The sequence below is a fragment of the Lethenteron reissneri genome, chromosome 20, assembly GCF_015708825.2.
Source record: "Lethenteron reissneri isolate LAM-NWPU_2019-01 chromosome 20, ASM1570882v1, whole genome shotgun sequence".
Classification (NCBI taxonomy): domain Eukaryota; kingdom Metazoa; phylum Chordata; class Hyperoartia; order Petromyzontiformes; family Petromyzontidae; genus Lethenteron; species Lethenteron reissneri.
In genome coordinates, this window is record NC_083798.1 from 12,081,634 (window position 1) to 12,093,245 (window position 11,612).

At 47.1% G+C, this 11,612-nt stretch overlaps 1 protein-coding gene across 2 annotated transcripts in view; it reads right to left on the reverse strand.

The window, feature by feature from the left end:
• Positions 1–8,594, reverse strand: part of LOC133344767 (electrogenic aspartate/glutamate antiporter SLC25A12, mitochondrial-like) — a 33,709-nt gene extending 25,115 nt beyond the window's left edge. The window contains exons 1-6 of one of the 2 annotated variants that reach the window (XM_061554906.1): positions 8,364–8,594; positions 7,822–8,084; positions 4,946–4,999; positions 3,041–3,183; positions 2,543–2,658; positions 954–1,093 (exon numbers count right to left, since the gene is read on the reverse strand). In XM_061554906.1, coding sequence (XP_061410890.1) covers positions 954–1,093; positions 2,543–2,658; positions 3,041–3,183; positions 4,946–4,999; positions 7,822–7,824 — 456 coding nt within the window. In that variant the 5' untranslated portion in view covers positions 7,825–8,084; positions 8,364–8,594. The remainder of the gene's footprint in view (positions 1–953; positions 1,094–2,542; positions 2,659–3,040; positions 3,184–4,945; positions 5,000–7,821; positions 8,085–8,363) is intronic. The other variant, XM_061554907.1, reaches the window with a different exon arrangement.
• Between the last annotated feature and the right edge of the window lie 3,018 nt (positions 8,595–11,612).

Here is an 11,612-nt window from a genome sequence, read left to right on the forward strand (position 1 = left end):
AAGCAGGTTATACGGAGAAAAGGGCGAATGTTTACGTGTCACTTAATTAAAAACAGACCTGGTTTTTCTCCTGCACAGAAAACCTGTACTTGATTACCGTGAGTTTCTGTTACACGAGATGAAGTGTACAGCGACAAGTGCTCTTGTTCTCTTGTTCAACATGCGTAAGTGGCAATCCCCCTTGCACCAACAATTACTGCAGCCGTACTTAGCCATGCATTTCATGCACTGTCCTGCAAGTGATAAAGAGCTCCGCGTGCAAGGGAAAGGTTGACAGCTTGTCACAATTACATTTGCAACTCCAGAGACGTTTTTTTAAAGAGTTTTTGATTTTGTGGCCTGAAAGAGGTTTCATTTTTCGAAGGTGGTGTAATTTTAAACCCGTGCTTCTTCACATAGCTCCCCCCCGTCCCCTCGCCCCCCAACCCTGTCCCCCCACCACCCCGCTCAGCCTTACCCTACATCTCTGCCTGCACCCCTCCAGCTCCCACCCCCTCCCTTTATAGGGTCCACACAAACCCTACCCAATCCCTCTGCCAGCTTCTGGAGGAGTCACGTTTCAGTGGCAAGAGACAGCAGCAATTTGGACTATAATGGACAAGTGAAAGGCTCTCCCCGACACCTCCGGAAGGAACTCAGCAGGAAACATTAGACGCAATCAAACATGGGCGAGGCAGCGTACGGTCTTGGGAGCGCCGGCAGTTGCGAACATTTGTACAGGCCACTGAAAAAGCGACAAGGGGAGCATGGGAATGCCGTCTAGCTTACCTTCACGGAAAATCTTTACAGTTGCTTTTTTGCGCAATAAAATACAGCGTTAACAAACTGAGTCACAGCAGAAACGAAACGGCACGTGGTTCAGTACGCGTTTTCGTCTTAAAGATAAGCATACGATTACCCCTCCACAAGCAGGGACGTAGAGGTCATGCAGAGAGGGCGTGCGTTTATTATACCTGCAAGAACTGCGTGAACTCGGAGTAGATGAGGCGCCTGGTGCGGTCGTGGCCAAAGTGCTGCCGGATGAAGTCGCAGTCCCAGTTGAAGGAAATCTGGTGATGGATGTCGGTCTGGCTGAACACCTCCTTCACCCCGTCTGCCAGACACAACCAACATTTACAAAACGCTGAATTATCGCCTTCCAAAAGAAGAAGAAGAAAAAAAAAAGTTACATTTCATAAATAATTTCCAGCTTCTTGCATGTTTATGTCACAGCACACTCGCCAGTCTCATGTCAATAGTATTGTATCCGCATTGTCATTTTGTCAAGGATAAATTACACTAATTATACTAATGACTAAATTGCCACTGCCCATGTCTGTAACTAATTGTATTAAGTGCGCAAATGAATACATAAAATGAAATGTTAGGGTATGTCAGTATGAATATCTCGGCCTGTAATGAGCTTCTACACGGAGCCCTGAGAGGGCCTTGCCGACACGCTACCCACTGCTCATCAGCCCAGAGCGTCACAGATTTAAACCCATCCACTGCACACAATCAGGAGCAAATACTATTAAACAGCGGTTACATGAAGCAACTCGCGAAAGTACCGTTTCAGTAATTAACTAGCAACGAGGATGCAGGACACACGAGAGACCTTATTGCTCGGGGTCGTGGGTCCAAAAATAAAATTCCCCGATGCAATGCCTTATTGTGTTCAACAATGTTGATGTTTTTCTGCTTTACACGAACCAGTCTTGAATTATAATTTAGGCAGAAACACCCTGAGGGTTAGATCTCTGCCGTGTTTGTCATCGACTTTATGTACATCGCAAGGTGAAATGAGTCCCAAGACCAGCTGGCAGGAGGGCAGTAAAGTCTGCAGGACGAGCCCTATAAATACAGTAGCTGCACTATACTGGATCCTCAACCCACCCAGGCCCACCACCGCAAGTGAAATACCCGCTCGTCCTTTATAAGGAGGAGAACCTTGGTTAAAGGAGGGTGAAAGATTGAGTTGGCAGTGTAATCGGGTTTGATGCGACCGAGAGAAGGGATGGATTACTGACAAGCACACAAAGGTCACTTTTTTCTCTCCCACTGGAACCCTTTAAATGGAGAAAAAGTTCCCCTGGCGGAAATGTGGAAATTGACATGTCAAACGCGTCAATCCAATTAATATTCAGAAAATGCTATTGGTGGCAGAAACAAAAGGTACACATATTAGCTGCACATCTGACAGGCCGCAAATGCCAGTTCCATAAAAAATGCATTCTATGACACAAGAATTAGTATAAAAATCTTCAACTATTTTTGCACTCGCTACGTTGACAATTTCTAATTATTTTAACAGACTACATTAATTGTTCACATGACCCACGGCGCAACAACAAAACCATTTAAAGCCAAAAAAGCATTTGGCCGACACTTTAATTTACTTTCTTGTAAACATCTCCGTCCAACGAGCTGCGTTTCCTGCACACGGACAGAGCAGATGACCAGGAAGGCAGCGAGAAAAAGGTCGAGGGTGCTGACCGGGAAGGGCAAGGGTGCCGTGCCCTGCCGTTTAGTCCCCATTAGAAACGCTTAACGGGACACTCACCGAAGGTGACCTCGCCTTTGCCCTGCTTGTCAAAGAGCTGGAAGGCCACCATGAAGAGGGCGTCGGGGGCGCACAGCACCGACTCAAACGCCACAAACTCCTGGAAGGAGATGAGCCTGAGGCCACGCGCGGGGCAGGGCGCGGGATCGATATTACAGGGACAGGGGCGGGGCGGGTCACGAAATGTTGCGATAAGGAACATGCCCGCGAGCAAGACAACTGCATTCGTGGTTTCCGTGCAATATGGAAACGCAAGGGCAGTGCGCCGTTGTAGCTATTCGGTTACTCACTTAATTTGATTGTAACGCGCAATACAGTGCCCTTTTTTTTTCACTCCGGAAGAAATATTACGACCGTAGCAGCGAGTCATTCGTGCCGATCAATACGCGGCACAAACCAAAAAAACACGTCGCAGAATTGCGAGACTTGCTTTTTTAACGGAATGAAACACGGCGCCGGGCGATTGAAATAAGTCACAGATGCGGCAGCTCAACTCACCCATCTTTGCTGGTGTCGGCTACGCCAGCGAGCGTGATCACAGCGCGCGGATTGTGGTTGGGTTGGCGGAGCAGGCCCAGGAAGTGTTGCACAAAGTCGGCTGGAGCCATGAAGCGATCTCCATTGTGCTCGACACTCGCGTACTGCACTCACACGGAGGGTGTGAGAGAATGCTGAAGGCAACGAGCTACGGGCCCGGAATGAGTGACGAACAAGAGAACGGACAATTTTATTGCAGCAAAATATTCCGGACCGGCACTCCAGATAAGCTGCCTGGTGGGAATTTATGCATAAAAAATTAATCTATATAACCATTGCATTCAAGTTTAACGCGTAATTATACGCAGAGCAGTTTTGCTGCAAGATTGAGTTAGCATGGCAGAAAAAAACAAATGTGTGTGCTGTGAAAGAGCGGTCACATGATCGTAATGCACCGTGAATGGGCGTTCGATAATTTGTACTGCTATAGAGTTTGTATTTTTTGTTTGTATTAATTTTTAAATTATAAAAATTCAAAGACTCTCTTTGAGAAACTTTGTTGTGGTTTTTCTTTCCTGTCCTTTGAACTGTAGCCTTTTTTATTGTAAGATAAGTTTTTGTACAGTACCTCAAACTAACAATGCAGTTAAAATATTAAGGCTATAGCTAATGCATACACCCCGATATAGCATTTACAATTGTAAAGTAATTTTGGAAATCCCTCATGAGTCAAAGGATAATTTTGCATTTTACCCATGTAAATAAATATAACTCGGTGTCAAAATTGAAGGATGAATGCTTTCAAGACCCAAAACCGTATATACGGAGTACTGGGTGGGAATGAAGCTTGCTGCAAAATAAGGCTTAAACAGTGTGACACTGAAAATCATATTGTCAAATGTAAAACTAATATATATATACACATTTCAAAATACCTACAATTTTGAAACCCTGAAAAATGTGGAGCAGTTTTGTGACGCCAAGTCGAACACCCAAAACATACGATACCAGATACCAGCATTCATTCTGTTCAGTTGTCATCACGTACTGTAACCTTTCATGCGATATGAACGCGTGTCAAAGTTTACGTAACGAGACAATGTCAAAGTACAGTGTGTAAACATCACATCAGTTTGCTATAAACAATGTATGCCGGCACGTTTAACACACGCGTCTCCAAACAGCCCAACGGCCGCTGGTCAACAGGCTCAATAACCGCTGGTGAAAATTAGATTAAATCACAGAAAAATGTGGCACTTTAATTCATGGCATACGCCGGAGCACGTTTTGCTCGGAAGCAGCAGACTGCGGCAGAGGTCAGCGAGAATGGAGGCGTAGATACACGCTCCACTTCCAGCCAAACCAAGCCATTATCAGTCAAATGCTTCCTCATGCATCTTGGCCGTGTTTACTTCTGTAGTTACGGCCGGTAATAAAAACAAACGATAATCAAGGGCATAGCTCGTTCCTGCCTTGTGTACAAACCAAACAGACAGGTTCCATAGCCAACAACACAACAATAAGTTTAACTATTTGGCATTGTTTACAGTCTTTTGACCTCCACCAGATAAGAGGGAATTTGATAAGTGTTGCACTCCATGAACCGATGACAAGAGAACAAAAACATTCACTGTTTGACACGTAAATAACTTGACTTGATATCAGACCTCAAGAGACAACTGACACTACTACTACGCGGGTTTTCACAATTGCACTGTACAGCTGCGATGTTTTCGGGTTGCCAAAGCATGATGTTCGGCACGAAGCTTGACGTTTCACTCCATGTGCTTGTTCAGGAACATCGTGAAAGTAAACACACAGTACAGCCTGCAAACACGTCAAATGTCAAGTTGGCCGCAAATTACAAATGGACATATCTTAAGCACCAATGCCTTACATTTTAGAATGGTCGCAGCATTGCCATACCTTATTAAACACGGCTTTAAGCTCAGCTGCATCCGCTCGCTTCGTGACGGAAATCTGTAATACAACACCATCATTGACATTGGCAATAGCATTGACAAAACGGCATGTGACAAAGCACATGACGGCAGAAGTGAATTGTATTTCAGAAATATTACTTCATTTCTCATTTAGCGAGATGAAATCAATTCACACACGCACAGTCAAACACATCGTTGCAGTATCTGAAGCATAATAACAATGAAAGGCAAAGTAATATTTAAAGTTTGACTAGCAGCAGCGGTGAATAATCTAAATCACTTGAGATTTTTAAGGAGTAACTTACAGGCAAATGATTCACTGATACATGCAATCATTGTCAATGGCAATCGTTCTTTATTTGACAAGGCCCGCTGAAATTGGTAAACTAATTGTCACATTGGCTCAGGACACATTATTTTGATTCATGACTCACAGGCCAGGTCTCCCCCTTACCCATGAGCAGATGAATTGTGTAGTGTGCAGTATGTGCATCAGTAACAGGCGAACCTTCCATACACTCTTCACTCAGGACAATGAATTCACACTGGCATCCCAGATTCAACACTTTGACAGATGAATTGTGTAGTGTGCAGTATGTGCATCAGTAACAGGCGAACCTTCCATACACTCTTCACTCAGGACAATGAATTCACACTGGCATCCCAGATTCAACACTTTGACAGATGAATTGTGTAGTGTGCAGTATGTGCATCAGTAACAGGCGAACCTTCCATACACTCTTCAGTCAGGACAATTAATTCACACTGGCATTCCAGATTCAACACTTTGACAGATGAATTGTGTAGTGTGCAGTATGTGCATCAGTAACAGGCGAACCTTCCATACACTCTTCAGTCAGGACAATGAATCCACACTGGCATCACACATTCAACACTTTGACAATTCCACATTCAAAGAAACCCATCTCAGTGGGTTTTCAAACAAGGGTCGAAGTACACATGGGCACACCGCAGTGAGCCCATCGGCAGGTCGCGTATGTGATGGGGTCAAAGGAAGAGTAGGCCGAATACCCTGTGGCAGGGCTCTCTAAAGCTCCTTCCCGTGGAGACACGACCACAAGCAGCGGCATGAGAAAGTAATTTGAATGTCTGCACCGATGTATTTTTTGTTATGTTATATACTGTAAACCAATGCCATAGTGCAATGTCAGTCTTGTCAATGTACACACAAAAGCTACACGGGAGTACGGTGAACTTTAAGTGCTCTCCGCACACTTTGTGTCAATGAACTTCTGGCAGGCAGAGGTTACTATACAGTTCTACATATAAACCAGCTGCAGGGAGGTCTGCTTAGATTGCATAACACACTTACGGAATGATGACAGTCATAATGTTGGCAAGTTCGCCGAAACAATAATTTGTCGACGTGCAAAAAACGTGCGGTGACCTTTTACAAACTTTATTCCAACCGTTTTAAAACTACCCAGAATTTGCCGTTTGCAAGATTTGACCAAGGAACTTTCAAATTATTGCCACGACATTTTACAATGTAATCTCTCACAAGCATCATTACACGTCCTATTATAAACAATTCAGCAGGTAATCTTTAGTTATTCCATTAATCCTCACCAGCAGGGTCCTGCATTTACAGTTTGGCGAATAACTTCCTTATTAATCTTACGGATATGAATTCGGCAGGGACCCAGAGGAGAAGAGTTAATATATTATCCGGATTATAGGACGAACACTTTCCCCTCAAGGAAAAAGTTGGGGGGGGGGGGGGGGAGTGCGTCTTGTAATCCGTATGGGAGACATTTGACATGCGTGTAACCATCCTGACATACAAGACAAAGACCCCCCGTATAGCCTGAACAGACTGTTGGGGCAAGTGCTGTTAGCAAGTAGCACCTATTAAGACCGGCACGGCCAGCACCACACCCGGCCGCCTTTGTCTCCCCCAGCAGCGATGTTTACACACCGCACCAGATACTCATTTGAGGCCGAGTCGACCTTGGGGAGGCCCAGGACCGGTTCAAATAATCGTCACCGATGTTGGCCGTGAGCGGAAATTGAACTCGGGTCGCCGGGTTCGTAGCGCAGCGCGCTGACGCCTGCACCACCGCTCCCCACCTACACCTTGACATGCATCTTGCATGCATCTTACATGCCCCAGATTAAATAGGGAGTTTTATTATATCCCTTACCTACAAGTACTATGCATCATACAGTGTGTATACGAGTGGAGGCCACCTGAAAGCCATCACACACTTACACGCAGCAGGTGTCGTCAACCTACTTGTTACGCTGCCTCCAATACATTAGTTGGTGGCGATGCTTCTCTGCGTTCGCAGTGGGTGCACTGAGCACAATTAGCGAAATAAAAACCACTCAACAAGCTCGTCAACACACAAACGGTGGTTACCTTTATAGAGGTAACAACAACATCGGTGACATTTCGAGAAATGGCTTTTAACTGCACCATCTGTGAACAAGAACTTTATAGCTCATGGAATTTCTCCAGTACAAGTAAATATTCTGATTCTGAATTATGTCCTCTGAAGAAGGGCCATTTCCAGAAACGTCGCCGATTTTGACGTAATGGGGGGGGGGGGGGGGATGTGTGTGGTCGCGGCATGAAAGGGGGCCATTGCCCGAAACGTCGCCGGTTAGATATTTGTTTCTATTAAGACCACGGTGTTGTTGCCGGATGTTGAGTTTTTTTCTATTTGTTAATTATGCCTCCAATGAGAGCCATGTGTGTCGGCGTTTGCGGTGTGTATGGATCGTGACGGCGGCATGCGAGTGTTGAACGTGAACTGTTGGGGTGGAGTGAGTGGAGTGATCGCGGGTAATGAGATGGATGCGTGGTGTGGGTGTGCGAGGCGTCCATACCCGTACCATGATCAAGGCGCGCCCAGCAGCTCGACCGAGTCAATTAGCGGTCAACTGCAGCTTAATTAGTGACCGCGAAGTGGGGGCTTCGTACGACCGCGCGTCTCTGCAGCGATACACAGCGGGAATAAATAACAAATAGACGGCCCGAGGTTGTTGAGTGAAGAAAGTTGCCGTGTCGCTTCCACGTCGCTGCAGTGCTGCTGGGAAACGCCGTGACGGACGTCCCCGGGTCACCAACCCCGCCTCGCCACCAAACTCCGTGTCACCTTGGCCGCCATGTCCGCGCACATGTTACACGGGTGGGGGGGGAAGGCGGGGCCGTGACGTCACACTCAGACGAAATGACGTCATGTAACGCGTGAACTTGCTGCGGCTATGACGTCACGCGGAAAGGTTGCAACCTCCTCCCCCGCCACCCGAACGGGTTGCCGTTGGTCAGGGGTCGGCAACCAAAATAACAAGAAGAGCCATTTCTTTCCAATTCGGTACAAAATTCAGTATTTCAAGAGCCGCAATGCATCTGAGTACATGCTGTACATACGTACATATCGTCAAGAAGCAGCCCGTAAAGAGCCGCATGCGGCTCCGGAGCCGTAGGTTGCCGACCCCTGCCGTTGGTGATTGTTGTTGCTGATGCTGCTGCTGCATTGGCAAAGGGATGTAAACAAGCACGGCCGTCAGAATTAACACCAACACCGTGTCCATGTGTGTAAAGCCTTTAAAATTTATATATAAAATAGACCACGTATCGGGCGATTGTTCGTGGCACTTAGGTCCACAGAGATAGATTGTAAAAATAAGAGTTACGTGTTTTATGTGGCGTGTGATGAACAGTTTTTGTTTATAAATTGGCACGTGAATAATTACCCACAGTCTTCTCCTCCTATTGGTTGATCGCAGCCGGGGTGGGCGTATCTCGAGCGCCACCAACCAATGGGAACGCGGCGGATTTGGATCCGGTAGGCGGGGTGGGGTTAGAGGTCACGGCTCTGTGCGGGCTGCAAACACGTGGGTGAGAAACACGTGCTGAGTGGAGGAGCAGTGGCAGAATTCGTGCGTGTTTGTGTGTGTGGGGAGCGGTGGTGTCGCGGTTAGCGCGCTGCGCTACAAATCTGGCCAGCAGGGTTCTATTCCCGCCCACGGCAAACAGCAGTGACGATGATTTGAACCGGTCTTGGGCCCTCCCCTAGGTCGACTCAGCCTCAAATGAGTATCTGGTGCGGTGCGTAAACATCGCCACTGGGGAGACAAAGGCGGCCGGGCGAGGTGCTGGTCACCCACCCCCTCGTGCCGTGCTGGCCTTCATAGGTGCTCGCTAACAGCACTTGCCCCAACAGTCTGTTCAGGCTAACCGGGGGATATTTTTTTTCCACACCAGCTTTACATGGCCTTAACGTGCACATAGCCTGGCACAAGCGCCGTGGTGACGTCACCTTTGTCATACCAGCTCCGGTTTGACAGCAAAGGTTTCGCTCCGAATTAGTCGGGCGGCATTACAGTATATTTTAATCCGCTGCGTAATGCTATGGCAGCTACCTGGTTTTTCACTCTACACCACGCTTCGGGTTTTTCTCGGCCACAATCATATCCCTCCTTCTCTTTGCTTGTGAAACATGGACCCCTCCAATGGAGCATTTGCGCCGGTTGGCTGGCCTGCCTACGATCTCGTCCTGGGTTTAACCAGCACGCTGGGTTGTTTGAGGAGCTCACAAATCCTTGAAAGATTTGGACACATTCCCATCAGTGAGCTCCTCCGGTAGGCAAGGCTGCATTGGTTGGATCATGTAGCCCGCATGCCCAACCATCGCATTCCAAAGCAGCTTCTCTTTGGCCTGATAGAGGGGACTAAACGGACACGACACGGGCTGGAGAAGAGATGGAGTTATGCGGTACGGGAGGATGTGGAACTCAGTGGACTTGCCGAAGACGGTGTCAAGATCGGCCTCTGGAAGAGGCTCGTGAAGGACGCTGCTACTGGTCAGTTGGAGGCAGTCGCCCTCCAATAACAACGGAGAGCAAAGGAGCGACGGTCACAACAACGAGCGCAGTACCGGGCTTATAAAATATAGCAAGTTGGCACAGTAGGGGGCACAGCTGATGCATCTGCCAGTCATCTCAGTCAGCCAACTCATTGCACCTGGGTCTGTCCCGTGACAAGTCAGCGAGCCTTCGACACTTCACGTGGTCTCAAAGTGCACCTGGCCTGGCACATGCGCCGTGTTGACGTCACCGTCACTTAGTGGCGAATGAGGGGTATTAGTGTCATACCTCAGAGTGTGTGTGTGTGTGGGAGGGTGTAGCGTAGCGACACTTCACGTGGCCTCAAGGTGCACATAGCCTGGCATGAGCGTCGTGGTGACGTCACCGCCACTTAGTGGTTGTTGTTGTTGTTGTAGCAGTCAGCTGCGCTACGAACCCGGCCAACCGCGTTCTATTCCCGCTTACGACCATTATCTGAGCCGGTCCTGGGCCTCCCCTAGGTCGACTCAGCCTCAAATGAATACCTGGTGTATGGTGTGCAAAAATTGTCACTGGGGAGAGAAAGGCGGTCGGACGTGGTGTTTGCCACCCACCTTTTCGTGTGCCATGCCGGCCTTCATAGGTGCTCGCTAGCAGAACTTGTCCCAACAGTCTGTTAAGGCCATACTGGGGACCTTTTTCATACCTCAACGTGTTATTTAATTATTATTTTTCATGTGTTTGTCCTTAATCGTACATTTTATTCAGGTGCAACAAAATAATTTAGGGCACAATTATGCCTTGCGGAGAATGTGTGTTTCAAAATATATGGGCAGATAATACACCTCGAATATATTATTTGTTCACGTAAAAAAAGTATTTACTTCAAGGAGTCATGTTTGCATAGACCGCAATACCTGCAGTCAATAATACAAACAAAAGAACATAACTCTGATATTGTGCACTGTCCTTGAAGTTGATTGGTCCACACCCGAGACAGCTTTCCTTCGAGCCTAGTCTCATATGGGTTGGACCAGATGACGCCAAAAGGCGCACAACTCAAGGACAATGCACCATCAGAGTATGAGAGCTCGGGGCAAGCATCTACACTATGGGGACCTCATTTGCCAGTAAAAATATGATAATCGGTTCTTTACCCTTCTATCTGGCAACAAAACTGACACCTTTTTGCAAGGAGTCATGTTTGCATAGACCGCAATACCTGCAGTCAATAATACAAACAAAAGAACATAACTCTGATATTGTGCACTGTCCTTGAAGTTGATTGGTCCACACCCGAGACAGCTTTCCTTCGAGCCTAGTCTCATATGGGTTGGACCAGATGACGCCAAAAGGCGCACAACTCAAGGACAATGCACCATCAGAGTATGAGAGCTCGGGGCAAGCATCTACACTATGGGGACCTCATTTGCCAGTAAAAATATGATAATCGGTTCTTTACCCTTCTATCTGGCAACAAAACTGACACCTTTTTGCAAGGAGTCATGTTTGCATAGACCGCAATACCTGCAGTCAATAATATAAACAAAAGAACATAACTCTGATATTGTGCACTGTCCTTGAAGTTGATTGGTCCACACCCGAGACAGCTTTCCTTCGAGCCTAGTCTCATATGGGTTGGACCAGATGACGCCAAAAGGCGCACAACTCAAGGACAATGCACCATCAGAGTATGAGAGCTCGGGGCAAGCATCTACACTATGGGGACCTCATTTGCCAGTAAAAATATGATAATCGGTTCTTTACCCTTCTATCTGGCAACAAAACTGACACCTTTTTGCAAGGAGTCATGTTTGCATAGACCGCAATACCTG